Genomic DNA, 21,467 nt, shown 5'->3' on the forward strand with positions numbered 1-21,467 from the left:
GCGGCTGAACACACAGGTCTCCAGCCAGCGACACTGCTGGAAGGTTGAGTTTTCTTCCCTACAGTCTTAGCTGAAGAACCAAGCGCTCTGCTTAGATCACGGCATTCGGAGCGCGCCTCACGCTGACACGCAGCCTTGCGCAACAGCCTGGATGAACGGCAGCGTGCCATATGAAACAGCGATGGAGGACAGTGGCTTGCCTACACAAGACAGTTTATATCATAAAACAATTCAGCAAGACAACTCAAGAGCCACCAGTCAAGAGTTTCTACTTAACCTGCAGTACTTCACTCACTTAGGCTTTTTGTGCTGGGAAATGTGTAAACTTAATGCTAACAAAAGTTTGCTGTTTTGCTAATACAGCCGGGGTATTTTAGCATTAATTCAAAATTTGGTCCTTTATTAGGTATTTTAAGTTTACAAATGGTAACAAAAGTATTACATGTCTGAAGAAAACACACCAAATCACATTTCCAAGTGCTCTTCAAAATACTTCTCCTTTAAAACAGTCTTTGATTACTTTGTGTTTAAATATGCATAATGTGTTTCCTGCTTTTCATTAGGTCACAGGAACTGCATTACATCACAAACAGGTTTACCTGCAATGCCAGACACTGTTCACTGAAAATACTCTGTCCTTTCACAGTTTAGTCCTTGATCTTCACAGGTTGGTTAACTGATTTTCTTCTGACTTCTACTGTTCTTTGAGTCCCAGAGTAAAACAACATTAAAATACACCAAAAATAATAAAAAGTGTAAGCAAGAAATAACAGACACAGATACAGGGAATAAATCCGGTAACCTCTGTGGAGGATGCACGGCAGCGCTCATTACAGACAGGACGCCCATCAGGGTTACGGAAAGAAGAAACTGTAAGATAAGGAATGATATATTAGCTAATGGTGATTTAGCACCTCAAACGAGTAAGCTGTTACTTTCATTACTTGGGTGCCCTGTATTCTTCAATCTATACATAGATGACATTGCAGAAAAAAATTATAGCATGCCTCTATACTGAAATAGTGTGGCTTTCCCTGTTTGGGGCTTTATACACAGTTATGGACATAAAACTGGTTTATGCAAGTAGTTCAGTACCATGAGGAGCTCAAGTAAGAGTTATAGGAATTAAAATTGCTTACCAGACTCCTGACAATCTTGGGAAATGACTTAAACCAAGAAACATATCCCTTCAGGGAAAGGGAGAATGGCTTCAGCTGCAGGTCCTCTGCTGAAGTCTTCTCAAATATGGAAAAGGAAGCCACGCAGACTGACAGGAATGCCAGCATGGTCACCGTGTAGGCCAGCAGCAGGCCGTCCTTCAGTAGAAGAGGCAACATACTGTTAAAACAGAATTACCCACAGAAATGAGTGCGCATTCCGAGTTATATTTCAAAGAATGTAAAGAGAAGAGGAAAAAGAATACATTTATTTACTACAATTGGCGACGAACGCAGTTTTAAAATAACATTAATAGCGTCCAACTCACCTGAAAGTTGATACAAGTAAAAACCATGTAGCCATAAAAGGGATTTCATTTATGATTAAGCAGACTGGTCTAGAATGAAAACAGGAAAGAGACATGCAAACACTGAAGTGACGGCACTTTGTCCCCTCAACCTTTCAGGTGGGTGCTGCGCTCCCACTCCTCTGGGAGGCAGGGCAGAGCTCTGCCCACTCCCCACTGGCACGGGCTCAGAAAGGCCAGGAACAGGCAGTGCCCAAAGCGCTGCATCCTCTGCTGGGGCACCCCGCTCCCCCCTACACCCCACTGAACCCCAACGTGCAAATACTCTGCCCTGCACGGGGGTCTGCAGCAGGAGAGCTGCTCAGCGGAACGCCTGCAGCGCGTACCATTGGCACGCGCAGCCAGCCAGGTTAGTGCCCGCTCTGTGCAAGGCTTGTTGGCTTTGAGGAGCGGCTGTACTGCAACTTCTAGACAACTGCCTGTAGAGGTACCAGGAGTTCTCTAACCACCAGTTTAGCCTCCCTGTCAGGCATGAACGAGAAGCGTTAAGAGGGCTGCCTCTCCAAATCTTCCTTTATCAGACATTACTTTCGGGTACACGTAGGACATCCACGCAGAAGAGCAAAGCTGCTGACTGCCCCTGCTGCCCTCGCCAACTTTGGGTCAGGGGATGGGAAAAAACATACCTTAATGACAAAGGGAGAGAAGGCCCCTCTACCGATGCTGTTAGCGAGGTGTCTATCACCCAGTTCAACTTACCCCCGGGCTGCAGCCTTGCTGGGCAGCTACGTGCAAGACTCTGCTGTCTATGGCAGCATCACCTTAACCAACCCCACAGCCAGGCTGTCCCTGGACAGGCAGCTGTGCCCTGTGCCACACCGTACTCCAGGAAACACAGTCAGAAAACTGGCCCGGAGATGAGTGAAGCAGGAGAGACCAGCATGGCTGCGTTTATATACTTCCATTTACAAGTTACTCAGAAAAGCAAATGTGTAGAGTTTTTAAAATCAGATATATTTGTAAGTAAGAAAGCAGCATGCAATAACAAGATGAGGAAAGGAAGATCAAAATATATCCACAGAAAAATAATTTACTTACACTGACACTAGAAGAATAGATTTTTCATGTACTTGAAAAGAGAACAGGAAAAATGACAATGCACAACTAACCTTAGAAAAGGAAAGCAGAGATGTATTAGTATATGTGACTGCAATGCAAAACCCTGTTTTAGTTTCTCAGCTGGCATAGACTTTACATGGAGTGTATGAGCTAAATGATCTGATTTTTCTAATTAACTGCTACATTTACTCCAGTGCAATTTACAAGTACACAGAGCTGCTTCTGTAACCACCTATACATACTAAAAAATACATTGTTTGAAAGTTTACCCAGAATTATTCAGAAAGCACTTCATGTAAAGAGCTCTCGCTCTTGCTTAGCTCTGCTGATAAGAGTATCCTCACCAAGTAAACACAATATTCACACACATAAGCACTGGCAAAGTTCAGTCATGGTGAGAACTACCCACCTTTTTGACATAAAATTTTGCTCATTACCATGAACAACCAATACATCAAAATAAACACTGTCTTTTTTTTTCCCACCAAATAAAAACACACTGTAAAATATAAACCAATTCTTAGAAAGGATAAATGTTAGTTTTAGGCAATGTTGCAATAAACTCTCAAACAGTACTCACATAAAATTAAAAATAGAAATTATCTTGTAACTCTTGAAACCTTAGGACCAGCTCCATATAATTTTGATTTCAAAGAAAACCGATTTTTGCATGTAAGTCATGTTAACGTGCTTAAATTCAATGATATATGATGACTAAGGAAAGGCAAATATTTGGGAAAATAGTATCATTTTCTTTTCAAACTGCTAATGAGGTTACAATGCCCATCTTGGGACTTTTTTTATTGAATTTTGCAGCCAATGCAGTAAGGAAAACTAGCACTTTGGAAGCTAAACAAAAAGAGGAGAAATTCCAACTCTATATGAGGCTTTAATGTGTACAGAACCTTCTAAAGACTCTTCAGAGGAAGGTAATCAAAATACAGCATTAAATAAAGAAAATTGAGGCTAAGGAGAAAAGACAGGTCAGACTCCCCTGGACACGTGATAGCAAAACACTTGTTAACCAACCTCTTCAGCAGAAACAGAACAGCATTTAATGGTACATGCATTTCTGCACATTGCAGCAACTCTAAGTAGAACTGTTGGTCACACACCAGTGCTGGATACAAAATAAGGAGCAATTAAAAATATACACTTACCAAAGCAAATTTAAATCCTCGGAGAGAAGGCTGGACGGTTAGTTTTATACAAGTAGGAAGCAGGCTCAGGAATGTTACAGCAAAACTAAAGAATTTTGTAAGAAAAAACAGTTTTAATACCTGAGTAACTACATCCATGATATCATATAATCACTTTTGAAAACTATATAAGTTAGGAATTCAGCTGTAATTTTCAGAAATACAAAATCACTCAAGGAGACTCAATCATAAGAGAAGAGCACTGAATGGTCTTCACTGACATAAGCGCTTCTGAAAAAGGAATAAACCATTTCCATTAATACTTCAGACTCTGTAGACCTAGACTTGAATTCTCCACTTAGTGAAAAACCAGACCGGTGAACTCTGACTTCTAAAAGCACTATAAGAGGTAATTCTTTTAAGAGGAAAGCATGCAAATTTTAACTCAGTTTTAACAAACCAAGTAGCTTAAACCACTACATAAACAAGCAGGAAATTTTTCAGTCATAAGTATTCCTAACACTTGGAGAAACTCTTGGAGACACTCTTATTGCTTGGGAGTACTTGGAGAAACTCTTATTGCTTGGGAGAAAAGTACAGTACAGGAAAGAAAACAGTTTTTCAATATTTTAAACACCACTTCTCATAATTCTTTGACAAAAATTACTCATTTTGCAAAAAATAATGCAAATAAAAAACTACCTAAAGCACTTCAGTTATGTCTTACCTGAGTTTTAGTTGAGTTTGAGGTGATATTATATTCTTTATCTTTATAAGGACACTTAAACTGCACCAAATATTGGCTACTTTATCCTGGAATGGAAAAAAAGGTAATTAGTGATATTGCATTCATTTAAACTTATGTTTGTGACAATAATGGGGCTTGGGAGGTGGGGGATTGTTGGGTGTTTATCATGATACTGCAAAAAGACACTTGCAAATATACAGCATATTCTTAGATGTACTTTAAATTATTCTGATCTTCAAAAATATAAAGTCTCAAGAGATTCAATTAAAACATGTTCTAAAATAACTGAGAAATCGTTCTTCAGCACAAGAGACTACTTCTTAACTCATGAGATCACACATTTTGTGAAAATAAGGCTCTGAAGCTATCTGTCCCTGATTAAACACTGGCATATATGAATCTTTCTTCAAATGTGAAGACGTTCTGTATACTGTCACATTGCATTACATACCTGAATGTATTTAGCTGTGCTTACTGCTTGCTAGCAATGACAGAGTTAACCTCTAATAAATCAAGAAGTCTAAAGACATTAGCAGTTGTGCTAGGATCACTTTCAAAATTAAATTTGTAACTACAGCTATCATGCTCATGAAACTCATCCCTAAACAGCTGCTTGAATCACAGCTGTGTAGACATAACAGCAAGAAAGCTACTAGCACCAACAACTGAGCCATCTTCCTCATATGCTCACTAGCAATACAGAATATGCACTTCAAATCTGCTGAGGATTACAAGTGAACAGAGGGTTTGGCAGCACCCGCAAACACACAGGACGCCTACTTAATAGCCAATACGATTTTACAACCATCAGCATTTGTTACTGCTTCTGTAAATGGGAACCAATTCAAAGAACCTGTTACACGCACCAGTATAAATTTACTGCGCATTGCTTACATGGACAATTTCTCATTTTATCTAGATTAGCATCCAGCAAGTCACTCCCCGATCAACTCAGAAAATATTTGGGCTAATATTAGACTAAAATCCTTAAGCTCTTTCAGACTCACTGGTTATTGTCATTTACAGATTTTATTTTTAAACTTTGTACTGAATAAAAAGTGTGGTGGTCAAAACTATTTATTTATAAATTCCAGATAATTCCCAAGGAACAGGGTTTATTTGGGTTTTTTTTTGTTTTGTTTTGGTGGGTTTGGGGGGGGTGTTGTCTTCTGCTGGGGGGGTGTTTGGTTTTTGTTTTTTTTTAAATAAACTAGCAGAGGATACACTGAGAACACTTCTGTACCACTGCCTAAATAAAATTCTGCCTTTGGTACATCAGCATTAACTTTTGAGGAAAAGTGCCAGTTGTGATATTATTTATATCTAAAGAAGATTAAAAAAAAAAAATTAAGATGAATCAAACTATGTAAGCATTTGCTTAAATGCCTGTGACACCAAAACTGAAAATTCAAAGCTTTGTTTTATTGGTTAAACTTGAAGTTGAGAATCTGCTTCTAAAAGTATAATATTAAAGACTCCTGCCCTAATTAAGCAAAACAAAAACAACAACTCACTGTTACTTGGGAAATGAGTACCCTTTCTTTAATCATTGAGACTGCTGTGGCATTAGCACTAGGTAAATGAGTAATTGCTTTACTGGATTAAGGCTGCAGTACTCAGCACCTTGCAGCATGCAAATATTGATAGCCTGAGGAAAAGTAAAAGCAGAACTGGCCTAAAACTTTTGCAAAATATTGTGAAAACTTGCACTGAAAATACAACGTGGGTGAAAAAGGAAGTTCTAGGCTGCACCCAAAACACTATTTTTTGATTTTTTTAAAATAATGAATCCTGTTGAAAATAGCTGAGCAGAACCAAAGACAGAGACTGAAGCTGTTAGCTTTTAAGGTTACATCTTCTGACACTGTCAATTACTATGGAATCCATTTCAATGGAAAAATGTATGGATTGAAGTATGGGTTTGATGATGGGATAAGTGTTGTCTACTCATAGAATATCCTGGAAGATGCCAGCTGAGCTAGGGTTAAATACTGGATTAAATAACTGGCAAGAAATGACTGCTGAAGAAGCCATCTCAAATTACTAGTTCTGTGGTGTGTCTCCCACATGAAATCCCTAAAGGTCACGATGAAGGTTTCTCAAGGGATCTAAGAATACAGAACATTTACAGTGGGGTGGGGGAGAAGAAAACATGCATGCCTCAAACAAGCCTCGGTCAATGGGAAAGAGTCTTCTGAGTACTTGCATGATTTGTTCCATGTCGGTACAGAACGGCAGCCAGCAGACAGCAAAGGAAACCACCACTGTCCCTGCTATTTTAGTTAACAATACTAATCTGCAATCAAGAGAAAAGCTTACATCAGAAAAGATAAATCCAGCTACTGGTAACAAAAGTCAGTTCTTATTTTATAGCATAAACCTTTTTCTAAAAGAGATACAGAACGGAAGGTAACAAATCTAAACAAAAAGAGCTACCAGTACCACAGAAAGTTCATCATCCTCAGATTAGTGAGAACTCCATGAGAACCACAGAGCTACTGCTGTCAATCTAACCTGCTTGCCCACTGCAGCCCAGATTTAATTTAGCTTACAGAATGAAGAGTGCTAAGAAAGGACACCTTAACAGATTTTGCTATTTGTTCAGTGGAAATACTTAACGTAGATCTCAACAAGAGACGTTTATTTCGCATGAGAGGAATACATTACAACAAGGCAAGTACCTTCCACTAGAAATTAATTCAGAAATGACCACATGCAAATAAGGAGAATCACATTCTCGATGCCAGGCTGCCTGGACATATTCTTGAGAAAGATAAAATCGTCTAAAGTCACTTACCCCTTTCCTTTCAGTCCCTTCTTGAAGCACTTTCCAAGTAAATAGCAAAAAAAGGGCAGAGAATGGTAGAGTTCCATTTGCTTATAATTTAAGGCCAAGCAAAATGCTACTGACCCCAAAAGGTCCCAGTCATAAGACAAATAAAGTACACCCCACAAGGCAAAGCCAAGGCTCACTGAGTTGTATATGGTTTTTTATGTCAAGGACAAGATACACATCTTAGTACTAGGAGTCAGTAATGAATGCCCTGAGGGACAAGCGTAAAATAGCACACAAAATAAGTTTTTCCACATTCGTTTTAAAAACTCATTGCCAGTTGTGACTATGTTGTTTATGGACAGAAATAATTTTACTTCTATTTAAAGTGTAATTTTTATATTTCCAAGGCTTGATTCAAAGCATGCACTGGCAAAAATGAGGACAAATAGTGTGTTCGTGTTAATTACACATGTAGTGTACACTCAGTAAACCAAGCTTTTGGTGAGAGTGACACTACTTGGTCAGACGCATCAGGGTAAATATTTTTTTCTTGGTATTTACACAATTAAGACTAAAGCTTTCAAGAGTCTCTCCTCCCAGCTCCCAAAAGGTATGTGCAGAATATTCAAACACGTATTTAAATTATGTATTATTTAGTTCAAGGACTCCTGAGGTTTTTGTGATTATATTATACTCGCAACGCACCCTCATCCATGACCAGCTCCCTTAGCTGCTAATACTGTACAAACAATGAATAATAGTTACTAAAAGCAACGTTACTTCCTTATGACTGAGAACAGGTTCCCAAGCTCAGTAGAGTTTGAAGAGACTAAGCCACACTTACTATTAAATTGCAACAAAAGATTAGCTTTGTCTTTTACTGTTATTTTTACACAAAGAGAGAAACCCAGTAAGAGATACTTGTATTGTCAGAAACTTCACAATATTTTGTTTTCTCTTTGTCAATATAAATAGCTGTGATAACACATTCAGATTGTCTACATTGTTTTCTGCCCACTCAAATTTCCCACTCAAAATCACCCCGTGTATTTGGAATCTCATCAACAAATTGTTATACCAAAAGGCTGTGATCTTGTAGAGACCTGCAGCAGCAGTTAAGGTTAAATAAATCTATTGACTTCACTTCGATAGTGAAGTTATTCACGTAAGAGTCACAGGGCTGGAAGAGACCGCAGGAGACTATGCAGAACATCTGTCTGCTTCAACACAGTGTCTGCTGCACCTGTGTCATTCCTGACATGAGGTTTGCTGAACCTCTTCAAAAGATCTAGATGCTGCAGATTCCACAACATCCACAGACAATCTATCCCAGCATTTCACTGTAACTATGGTTCAAAAGATTCTTCCATGTATTTAAAAAAAAAACAAAAACAAATATTCCCTGTGGTAACTTAGGGCCGTTACTTCTTGCCCCATCCAACATAAGACACACAGGACGGATTATTGCCTTCCTCTTTGTACATCATTTGCATACTAGAAAATTGTAACCCTGTGCCGCCTTCTGACCACCAGCTTCTCTCGCTTAAGATAAGCTGCATTCATTCCCATCCCCATTCTTGTAAGTGATGTCTCCAGATGATCTACATCTTTGAAGAATCAGACCAAAACCAGAATTTCAGAATTCCTGAACTATAACTCAAATATCCAATAGCATTATGATTTTTTTTTCCCCTCAAAATCTGCTTTCTAAGATATATCATTCTCCAAGTTCACCATGCACTCTCTTGGAAGAACACCACAAATTAGTAAACTATTTGATTGTCAAAACTTCATTTAGTAGTAGATGCTGAGATTCAGTTTCTCCTTGGAATATTTAAATATCTACATTTATTACAACTCCAGGATTGTGTCCCTCTGGCTCGACGGCACTGAGCAGCACAGCCTGGAGTAGTTAACTAACAGCATTTACTTGTTGATGTGCAAAACAAGTATAAAACCAGAAATCTTATTAAAAAAGACCCACCTGTGAAGGTATCGGTCACCAATATTGACTAGTTAGCTCTGACGGCCTAACTCGTATTAGATGCCTAGTTTTTAAATGGTTAGGCATTAAGTGAAGTGAATCCAGTCTCAAGTAATTGTAAAGGCAAGACAGAACGGCACATTTTATAGCACTGAACATTTTACACAACTACACTTGACACACTCCTCTGCCATCTGGAAGAAGATCTAAGGTGATTCTCTTTCCAAACACAAATCACAGGAGCACAAGCCATCATTCTTTTCACTGTCATAGTACCATTGACGTTTTCTGCAATAAAGTGACTGACAGAAATACGAGCTTGAGGCACGGGAAGAATGCCATTCATGTTTGGATTGATTTGTCCCAATATCAACTATTTATCTCCAATATATTTCAGACTTACGGTTTTCTTTACTGAGGGGCAGAAGCCCTTTCACATACAAAGGTAACCCTCTTCCCAGCTAAAGACAAGTACTAAAGAACAGTGTTACTTCGTGAACGGAAATTCATTTCACTGCAGAACAAGGATACTGGAAGTGTCCATGGTCAATAAGAATGAGGCCTGGATAAAGCAGTATACAGAGAGCACTGGAAACCTGGAAAGAAGGATCAAAATAAGAGAGGGGAAAATAATTACTTCTAAGTTAGGCATTAGACAGAGGCACTTATACTACTTCTCCAGTACAAAAATTTGCCCCTCGATGGTGCATCTTATATGTAGGAATCTTCTCTACAAGCAATCTTCTGTAAGTAATATTTTGAGGAATAAAAAAGGATAAAGATTTTCCATAAATAAGAAAATATTGAATGGAGACCAGCCTGCCCTTTGCCAACCAGCTCAAAGATCACCCACGCCCATCTTAAATATTGGAACCACTCAAAAATCAGAAGACTTATTATTCCAAAATGTATTGGTTCTACCATAAAGAGTGTGCAAGACAAAGCAGCTCCTAGATTCCCCCATGTCACAGCACGAATCTTCTTTTTACTACCCAAGTAATAAATTCAGAAAGAAATATAATTCAGGAGTTCATAACTACTGAACTTCAGAGCATCTTATTATTGTTATTGAAAGCACTAAAATAATTGCCGTAAGATAAGTTAATGGCTTCTTTTTTTTCTTTTTAACTGAAAAGCCTTCAATACGAGATATACCGATTGTCATCAGTTTTTCATCAACTGAAGCCATCACCATGTTCTATGTTTTAATTAACTCTCATACTGTTACATTTCTACTCTGTTTTAACAGTATGTTTTCTTTGTTTTTTAATTTACACACACCAGATACTTGCCTTCTTTTTAGTAGATGTTTCTTTCAAGGAAAAACAATATAAAATAACTGCAGGAATATAAACCAGCAAATCAGCAACAAACACTGAAAAATAAAGATTAACTTTACATTAGAATCCTCCAACACACCTCATCTTAATGCTATTCAAGTTGTGTATTTTCATCTGGATTGTGAATCTTTGACTCTGCTTCTTAATGCTCCACATCTTGGTTGTATTTGGGGTAAAAAAAACTCGGATGATAACAACTACACAGTGTTGGAGTGAGACTAGTTGCCTACCTTTTGAATGTGGGGTTTGCATCTGTATCCTCACTGAAAATTTCACTTTAGTCATTCAATTCAACAGAAGATCAGAAGTCATGTGATTATAGTTTCAGCTGAATATGCTTTTCTATTGTCTTACATTGCATTACAGTATGTTTCATTGTTTCAAAGATAGCTCAGGTTTGGCAGTTACACCAAAGCTAATTTTTTCCAATTGTTTTGGGAAAGACAAGGGGAAAATATAGGCAAATAAACATTAAAATATCAGAAAGCTCTTCATTAAAATGAACTGGGTAGTTCCACTTCAAAGGATAAAAAGAAATAGGTCTATAGAATTTGATCTTGCTAATGTTTCTAACGCTATCATTTCTGATGTCCAAAAGCTGCTGCTTCCATGTGTTCAGCTGTTTTGGCTTCTGGCACAGCCTCAGTCAATAAGGGAGCACACTCTAGTTCCTCACATGCCAAAATGAGAGAAGGCATTCTTAATTCTCAAAAGAAATCAACTACGACTAGATCCAGTCAAGTTGTTTGATGGAACAGATAGTCTGGAGACACAATTAAGAAGCTCTAGATTATAGCAATCTCCAGTGTATCTGTGTGAATTACTAGTGATGTGGATAAATAGACTAAAACTATTTTTCTGGCTTTGATCATCTGCCTACGGCAAATATATGTAAGAGGATCGACAAGAAAACAGAACCAGCAGGTTCACCTGCCTAGAATTGTGTCAACTCCTGCTCATGCTTAAACCACCAGATGAATTCTTCTTGTGTGTTGTCTTAAGAGCCTGAGAAAAATCTCAGGTTATTTCTATAAACCAGTTTCAGGAAATGTGTAATTATTCCAAGAGGGAAAGTATACTTTGCCTCTTTTTAGTCACGGGCTTTGGAAGAAAACGTTTAAAGATATCAGTTATTCAGTGATGAATTGTTTTGCAGGATTAAGCCACAATTAAACAAATACACCCAAAACATTAGCAAAATAAATACACCGACGCCTAAAATAAAGGTGTAATACCAACAGCTGACATTGACGATTCTGAATTATTTTAATGCATTCTTCTAATGGCTATTGTTAAAAAGTGTTTATCAGTTCTCCTACATCCATCAGTGGTTTGTCAAGTGAGTTGATTTCAAAATTAATAAAGACCATTTCAAGGGTAATTAAGTTCTAGTGATTTTTTTTTTTCAATTCAATCAATTACTAGAGACCAGACTGAGAGGTTTGTGAAGTACAGACAAGCTATTGATGAACAACAAATTCTGCTGTTGCAATCAGAAAGCATTTTGTGGAACTCTAGTGTTACGCAAAGCAAAAGACAGATTTAAAATGAAAGAAAATAGTAACAAGATAATATGGCATCTGCCATTGCTTAGAGAACAAGAGCTCGCTGGCCACATTGTTTGCTGTCCTACTGATACAGCTATTGAATTAAGTTATCTACAAATTTCCTTCTGCACCTGTTTTATCCTTTTCTTTGTAGAGGTAGTTCAAAATAATCAAATGGTCAGAAGAGTGACTGCAGGAAAATTAAATTTAATATAAAAGTGGTAAAATACATTTTTACTTTTTTGTTAACAGAAGTTTATCTCTAGGAAGTGGTGACCGTTGGAAGGAAAAGTGACATCTTTAAAAATATCAAATATCTCTCCCTTTCAGATAAAGTATACAGCTCATAATAAAGATCTCTGAGACTTGAAGAGGCTGTTAAGTCAGTGAATGCCAGTCTACATGCAAAATAATTTTACAATAAAAACGAAGCTAAGCTGAAAATGAAAAGTGTATTTGTCAGAATGGAAGTGAAAACAACAATACTATTTTCAAAATTGAAAAAGATGTCTATGCTAAAAAAAAAAAAGTAGCTTTGTTTTAGAGTTTTTACTGAATCAATTGGGTTGAAAACTTGTTTGTATATTTTATATTGATCAGCTTCACAAATGATGGCAGACAAGAAAAGAAAACAGGAGTTTGGTTCATAAACGGACCTGCAAAGCCACCCAAGTCAAAGAGCTGAGAATAAACTGGTGAAGACAGAGAAGCTGCATGATATTAAACATGCTAAATTAGTAAGCAAGACAAATATGTATGATCATCCTAAGGAAATATAATTTTCCTACCTGTTGTACGCATAAATAACTTATGTGGCTGACTCTCATACCCCCGAGATGTATGCAGAGCAATCCAATCAGGATTTATTAACTTTGCACTGTAAAACAAAGTACAGACACATCAAAATGTAGACAGTTCTCATTTCCCTTTACACTCCTTTCAGCAATAAAGATGACATGCACAGGAGCATATTCCAAGAATTAAGATGAATGAGAAGAAATATTTCAAAGAGCAATAGTGATCAATGAAAGATTTTTTCTCACCACTAGATCAGTTTACACTACAGACTTTAGCTACTATTTCATAATTAAAAAAAAAATCTTTGAAAACAGTAAAAATGGAATACAGTATTTATTAGGACAAGATAACCACCTTCAGTCTAGTTCCACTGACTTTTAAAAAAACAATTGTAAATACTTTTCATACTTAAGTATTAAATATAAACCATTTACAGTTCACATAGATGCCCCACATAACTGTGCCCGTGCACTTTAACCTACATTCTTATTCCATAAGTCTCATTCCAACGGCAGTAAAGCCCTTGTGGAAAAAGTATTCCAATAACAGAATTCTATTTACATGATATCCAGTCATCAAATGTCACTTGGGCTCTCAATACACGAGAGCTTTCCCATGCAATGCACCCAATTCCTATAGCAATTTTCTCTGTGCATCACTGATCCAACAGCGGCTTGTATGGAAAGCTAAATATCTAAGTCACATCTAAATCTGCCAAAATTTACAGACCTGGCAATAAGCAGAATGTAACCCTTCAGTCCCCCTTGCAATAATTACAAGACAGAAAAATAGCAGTATTAGATTTAAGCAATAGGGATACATTTAAGATCTACTTCCCTAGCTTTAAAGTAGCCAACAATACCTTCCATTTCATCAGCTGCCCAGATTGGTAGTTTTAGCTACCAGTTTTTCTCCTCAGGAGAGAAAGAAAGAAAGAAAGAAAGAAAGGAAAAAAAAAAGGGGGGGGGGGGGGGGGAGGGGGAGTGAATTTGGTGTTTTGTATTCTCCACAGAAGTATTTAAAATAATGAACTTACATGTAAGCACATACAAAACTGTGATAGGCAGTAAGAGGTGGATAATCAAGGCCCCAGTACAGTAGGTTGTTATCACTTGTATTGAAGTACCTAAAAAAAAAAATTAAAGAAGGATCTACATTTCCAGCTTTGTTTCAGCCCAAGGAAAAGGCTGAATATTAAACCAAATATTTTTATTAATGTATTCAAAATCCAATATAGAAGTTAGCAACTTCTATATCTGCTTTACTTCACACAAAAAAAATCTCAAGCAACAGAACAAAAGCAAAAGTGATTCAGACTACACTCACTTGTGTTTGCAAAACAGATTAAAAAAAGCTGCTAAAGCTTACTTACCTGGAGAGAGAAAATCCTTGATGTGAATAGAGTTTGACAAAAATCCAGAAACTAAGACAAAGCCCGCACAAAAATAGTTGTACACATCTACTGTAGCTCTAAACTTGTTTATGTGGTAGGCTTTGCAGGTCCTCACCTCCATCTACAAACCAAAACTACATTTTTCATGCATGTAAATTATTCTAGAAAACAGCACTCAATTTGCCAAAAATGAAATAAAACCAATGCAGTTAAAAGGAAATTTCGAAAGAAATGGAATTCACCAGTGATTTTTTCCTTATATTAATCCTAGATTCCTTTTTTTTCTGGACTTGGACAGCACATTTAATATGTGACAATGACTTCTGAATAGTTAAATTTTATCTGCTACTCTTTTAGACTGTAATGTAGCAAAGTTGTGAAATGCTTCTATTCAACAGACCTTAACATGAAAATTCTAAAAAAATCACCAGTTGAAGTTATACTGCTGGAAAGCAACTGAAGTGGAAAAGGGTGACATAAAGATATTACAACACAGACAAACAAAAAGTAGCATAGGTCTGGAAGAAAACTATGCCACAGCAGGTGCACCTAGGCAATTCTGTCAGCACAAATGTAGGAGTCAGGGGGCTAAAAAGTTCCTTAGAAGGCAACACCAAGTTATCAGAGTAGCACCTCCTGAATAACCAACAGAAGGTCACGAACCTCAATCAGATACGTCAGCCACAACCACTTTACCTAGTTCTACCTCAAAACTCAGGCAGACTACGTGAGAGAACAGAAAAGGATTCTCCCATTTGCAATTATGTCGTGTCAGTATTTCTGTGGAAGGGTGGCAGCAGTTAAAATTAAGTCACCTCTTCCAAATGAGAAACAGAGGTTTTATCCAAGGAAAACAGAAGTTACAAAAATAAGTCATCAGACCCTTTGTATCTTACAGTGAAACAGACTGACTAGTCTACTCTAACTGCCAAGGGGCAAGCTCTTGGCTTTTCCAGTTTCTCTCTTCAAATGCAGCCAATTTTTGACATTTATTATAGTAAATTATATTTCTTGAATTCCTTATGAGCTGCCTGAAGTATCTTAGGAACTGATGATAAATCATATTTTTTTGAGTTGCATCTCTGCTTCTTATCCTACGATTCAAGATTGCTCATGCCAAGGCAGTTCAGATTCTTCATGCTGATTGTAATAGTCTGCAACTTAGTAATAAACATCACAGTTTTGTTTATTTTTTTTTATTTTACCTTCCATAAACTCATAGTTTCAACAGAAAAAAAACAATCCCCGTACTCAGTAATATTTAGCAAAAAAGCATTCAGTTTTAATTAGCAGTATAATAAGAAAGGATATTCTTAAAGTAGCCTTTAATAAATAACGTCAAGGCTCTAAAGAATAATATAAAAAAGAAACATTTAAATTCTGGCCTGTGGGTCAGAGAAATCTCACACAAGGAAACTAAGTACAAACCATACTGTACTTTACTGCCGCATTTTTTTTAATTAAATCTTTGTTTTGGATCAAAGAAAACAAGCATGAAACACGCAGCTGCATTACCTATACATGCCTGTTTAACAGTAAACGTGACAATTAAGACTGTGAAAAGATCAAGAGATCTTATAGGACTATGTCCTCACGAGAGAGTTACTCTCTATATTCACCTAGAGAAATTTACAGAAGAACACATGCTTGCTGCATAGACAGCTTTTCTAAATACTAAACAAGTAACAGCACTAGAAGTTATTAGAATCTCAACTTCAAATCTGAACACTATTTTTACATACCGGAGTATAAAGTCTTTTCACACTGCCTATTTCTATAATACAGGAGGGGAAAGACAGCTTAGTATTCTAGAATGTAACCCCTTGCATGTCAGCCAAGATGTTCTTTTCTAAATGCCCAAGACTGAATATGACTTTGCTGTACTAGAGATTCAATTCCCAAAGCAGACCGCATCCAAAAAATTTCTGTTAGAAATAAAACGAAGAACAAATACAACAAGACCGAGATGCCCAACTGGCAGCCCATAGGCTAAACCCAGCCTGCAATATAGTTTCATCTGGCCCCTGGGAATGCCTAGAAATAACGACTGCTATAACTCTTAATTTTAAGTACATATAGTTCTGTGTAGCAGAGTGGATCAAAGCTGCCAACTCTATTAGTATGTCAGCTCTCCGTTATCCCAACTCTGGCACAATGAGGGGTTTGGATATCCCAGAAACACGCGGAAGAGAAATTAGAATATAGACACAATGGGATGATCTGAAGTCACAATATAGAGTCATCTGCAGAGTTCCACAGAGTGCCACACTTTCAGAATTGACCCCACATACATTTACAGAAATACAATTGAATTAATATTCTATTCTGTCATATCGGTCTGTTCCCCAACCGATAGCTGAGGAAAAAATTACACCAGACAAACACAATGTCACTATTGCTGTTGGAAGATGACCTGGAGTTCCAATGCATTCCAATTTGTGTTGTAGCATATAAATGGACTAAATAATTTTTACCGTTCCATGCAAGCTCTAAGGAATATTAGGAATAATGTAAAAATGAATATTTGGTGTAATTTTCCTACTGTTTTAAGTGATCTGAAGAAGTTAACTTCACTATCCTTACATCTAGATTCCAGGCACCCACATTTTAAAATCTCTATTAAGAACGTGGGTGAGAACAACGAACTCGCAGGTGTAAAAAATGACCAGCGCCTCCAGCACAAGAATTCGAGGCTCTGCAGTTACTGGCATGCCCCTGCCTTTTAGCCTAGGGAAGATGAGCAGAGTTCGGTTTGGTTTTGTCAGTGCTGATAATCATGAAATTTTTTGTGCATTAGAGATCTGGAACTCAGGAAGTTGAACTGATTTTTTTCTAAACCAGGAGAACAAGCTTCTCTATGATCTCTTACATAAACCTGCTAAAAAATTGCTTCTTGATGTTTCCAGTCAGTTCAAAACAAAGCTGGAGGTTCACAACAGAGAGACCTACCAGTCAGAATATTTTGTTAATACAAGTTCATAGCTAGCAAGTCAAAGTTCCAAATTTTAGCTGTTATTCTTTTTTGTGAAGAAAATGGTACCTCAGTCTAAGAACAGGGTGATATTACTGCAAAAGTGGTTTTAGAACAGTTCAGAGAACAGTAGAAGATAATACAGAGATCATAAACTTGAAGGTGTATTAAAGCAAGATACAAACCAGTGTTTAATTACATTTAGCCCTTTGTAACCTGAACTACAATAGCACTACGTACCACTGCCTGATGGGTAAATTGTAAGTAACTTCTTGCCAGTGTCTCTGAGCTTCATAGTCTCCATACATAGGCGGTTTTCCTGCACCTAGAAAGAGATGACAGAGTATTTAGGAATTTATTCGGCTTATGCAGATTGCTTTTCCTCCAGATATGTATTTGCATATTAATATATTATTAATTTTATTCTCCATTCCTCTATGATATTTGAGAAAAAAATAGGGACCTCATCTGCTATGCAGTCTAACAGGGAATCAAAAAAAAGTTATGAGTTCTTTTGGCTTTCTGGATATTTCTGTGATAAGCATTTATCAAGATACTCCACTGTGAAGAACTGCTTCCTCATCTGACAAAAAAAAAATCATTTCCAAGTGTAGATGAAAAATGTGGCACTTTCTCTGAAATAAGAAAATGTACATAATGAACATCTTAAACTGATTTTGTGTGAACTACTACGCTTCCTTAGTACATAATAATTGACAATGTTCTGACTTGTGTTTCAGCCATATCGTGGTACCTTGCTATTAAAAGTAACAATCAGCCTTATTTTTAAATTTACTTGGAACTAGGACCTGCTGCAAGTCCCTCAATTCCTCTCCCTTTCCTCTGTTGCCTCCTTTGCAACACCAGCAAGAATACTGCATCTGTCCCTTTCCCCATGATTCTTAATAAAGAGTTAAGATGAGCCATTTACTAAATCAGGCCTTTCAGTACACAGAATGGGTTTAGAAGAATTTTTTCTTACAATCGACAAAGCTTTCTAAATAATAACTGCTCCATTTTGGTTTACAAGAATTCTCTCTCACACATTTTTCAACTGAGTGATTGTTATGTAGCAGTTCTGCAAAGTGAATTATGGTAAAGGACACTTTTCACACATGCATACATAAGTCTCTCAGGAAACTAAGATTTTTTTTTTCCACAGCAAAAAACTTTATCAATGCAAATACTTCAGATGTCTACTCATAAACAATTCCCTCAACATAAGCCTAACTCTGATAACGGCAGTATGTTAAGCATCTTTATCACACAGTTTATTTACTTTATTAACCTGTGCTTATTGAGAACAGAAACTGGACTGATAGTACTTCCAGCAAAATATTGACACTAGCCAGACAGAGATTTAAGAGTTTCTTTAAAATATAGGAAAGCCATCTATATTTTTTTCACATGATCTATGTTTGTGGGAGTCACACAAGCTCAGAAGAAATGAATTGGCTTCAGAATGATCAAAAGAGATCTTAATCCAAAGGTTCAATTACTAAAAGCTTAGTAACTTAGTTTGAATATGCATATTTAGCTTCCATCTACAGCACGCATCAAGCATACAGCCAAACAGAATTCAGAATTTATAAACATTGAGTATTTTATTTTAAAAGGGTCATGAATACTTTACATTTAGAGTGGCCTTATTCGGTTTTATTTTTACTCTTTTTAAGGGTCTGAAGCTGACTTTCAACATGGATATTTAGCTTCTAGTCATTTAGTAGGAGTTTGGCAATCCATTAAAAAAAATTATGCATTGATCTATGAAGCCAAATTTTTCCTCAGTAATTCTCCAAGACCAGCTAATCTAAGGTCATCGTAAACAGCAACCTTTCAAAACTACGTATTAGTTATCTGCTTTCTCACCATCATGACCCTAATACCAGAGGCAGATCTAAAAGCACACTAGACAGCAAGCAACAGAATGGAAATGATACAACAAATCAACACTACACAGTAAATGAGGGCAGAATTAACGTCCTTGCTTCTGGCCATCCATGCCACGCATGGTTTCAGTATGCCGAATCAGCATTTCTACTAGAGTCTGCTTCAGAGAATGAGTACTTCTAATCCTTTGCTCGATTTTATTGCATTGAGCAGCAGTGAAAGCAAAACAACAGGACCACATTAGTTTAAACATTACCCTGCCCAATTTTTTTTCTTGCTCCTGTCATTAAAGGTTTATTACATCTGAAGGAAATCAAAGAGAAAAAAAATTTCTGGTGTACTTACGCATTTGACAGCTCTTTCTAACATTCAGGTTTGTCTTTTTCTTTTTTTTTTTTTTATTTTCAGCCAGCCAGCACTCAAAGTTAAGCACATGCTTTAATAACTTGCTGGACTGGATCAGACTCAGCTTTTCCTATTCCAAAAGAAGTTCTATGATCGTTCTGTTAGCTGTTATTTTAGTTCAGGCATTATTTTAAGACTCTCAGAATCTTGATTGGTTTGAAATTAGATCAACTTAAAAAAATCTAGTTAGCAATGTAATTATCAATACTTGCAGTGCAACAGAAATTTAGTACTGTGCGGCAAAAGACAGGGTGTTTGTTTTTCTGCATATAAATGGGTAGGAGATAGCTTCAGTTACCTACAGAACAGATCTCATAATGGCATTTTCAGAAAGCAAACTCAAAATAAAACAACTGCGTAAGAAGGTATGCATGCAACTTATCTTCAAGCAAATTCCTTCAAGTAAACAAAACCCCGAAGTTACCAGTTTAAAATCACCAGAATACTACTGAACAGTTCCAGCTACCCAGTGATGAGGCTCCCAATTGCCTTAACAGAAAACCAGAGTTGAATTTGACTGAGCTTGTGATTCTTTTAGCTGACGGGGACTGAAAGCGATGGTTCTTTTTTTTGTTTGTTTGTTTTTAAATTTACAGAGAGCAAGCTTATGCTAAGTGTAGGAGAGTGTGGCATCGAGAGGTTTGGAAAAACTTGCTAGTTCTTTGCAAGCTTTACGAGATGGAGAGGAGAAAAACTCATCTATTAAAAGAATATAGCTCTAGTTGATGCTGTAAACAATCTTAAGGAAGTATAGCTACAAGGCAGACTGTAATTGCTCACATCACGTCACCTTTACACCATCTTCATTATCACCAGTACAGTTTTATCTAAATATAAATATAAATTAAGGCTATATCCACTATAGAATTTAAAGGACAAGATTAAACAAATGTACAATTGGACTGCAATAATATTCTGCAGCTACTGAAACAACAAAGGCATAGGGGTGAACAGCCAGCTGTTCTTCGGCTCCTCCTAAAACATTACTGACTGTCAACCCCCTGAAGAAAAAAAAAAAAAAAAAGTTGTGGGTTTTTTCCCAGTGTTTTTTTCCAAGCGGCTGTGATGTTAACCATTGCACACTTCAGAAAAATAAGAACAAGGTATTATACGAACCCTAGGGAAATAGAGAGGCACTAAAATACGACAATACTTGAAATAACACAGTGCTTCCTATTTATGATTTTACATGCAAGTTTATTTTAATTTATCACAAGCTCCATAATTCACCTTCATGTGGTTGTTTTACAGACCATGAACATGTATTACCTGAATAAGAACCAAGCGATACAGTCCAGCGTACAGTAAGTGCTAGTAAAACAGTAATTGCCATTAAGCTCCACTTCTCCATAGCTGGTCTTTGTAACAAGCCAAAAGGTATCTGAAAAAACACCATAAACATTGCTACAATACTGTCCATATTTTTGTTCCTTAGGCATTTAACGGCACTACTGATACTCCCGGTTTTCTCCCCACCCAGAAGCATTCTGTTACTGTCTTGCATCTGGAAGCACACTGGAATCAGGAGGGGGTTTAAGTACTGGCGAATTTCTAACCATGAAGCCAAACGCTGCCCAGAAGCAATTTCTGCCACTTCTGAGCTAGAAGCTGAAAAGGCATCTGACAAAATGCATAAAAACAACGGCAAGAAGGGTAAAAGATTTCAAAACACTTCAGAGAATTCAGATACCAGATCAACAATACATGTACATACTTAAACATCACCTTAATAAGCTCCACACAATTTGTTATGCAAGCATGGAGCATATTTCACCTCTAAGTGACAAGAGAAGATTCTACAGCAGACCAGTAGAAAAGATTGTAGTGGTAGTCAAAATATTCATGCCAACCATATGTGTTACATAGCTCACAAACTAATATTTGACACTGAA

The 21,467-nt window shown here is 37.0% G+C and overlaps 1 protein-coding gene across 1 annotated transcript; it reads right to left on the reverse strand.

Moving 5' to 3' along the window:
- Positions 1-464: 464 nt before the first annotated feature.
- ALG6 (ALG6 alpha-1,3-glucosyltransferase) lies at positions 465-20,950 on the reverse strand. The gene is made up of 14 exons (XM_082311755.1): positions 20,845-20,950; positions 17,521-17,605; positions 13,953-14,042; positions 12,907-12,995; positions 10,524-10,606; positions 9,763-9,827; positions 7,269-7,454; positions 6,632-6,767; positions 4,451-4,536; positions 3,745-3,829; positions 2,564-2,634; positions 1,487-1,555; positions 1,140-1,338; positions 465-870 (listed from the first exon to the last, which is right to left on the reverse strand). The coding sequence occupies exons 1-14, from the start codon at positions 20,924-20,926 to the stop codon at positions 673-675; spliced, it is 1,524 nt and encodes a 507-aa protein (XP_082167881.1). The 5' UTR covers positions 20,927-20,950; the 3' UTR covers positions 465-672.
- Between the last annotated feature and the right edge of the window lie 517 nt (positions 20,951-21,467).

The sequence above is a fragment of the Platalea leucorodia genome (genome assembly GCF_965183815.1).
Source record: "Platalea leucorodia genome assembly, chromosome: 5".
NCBI lineage: Eukaryota > Metazoa > Chordata > Aves > Pelecaniformes > Threskiornithidae > Platalea > Platalea leucorodia.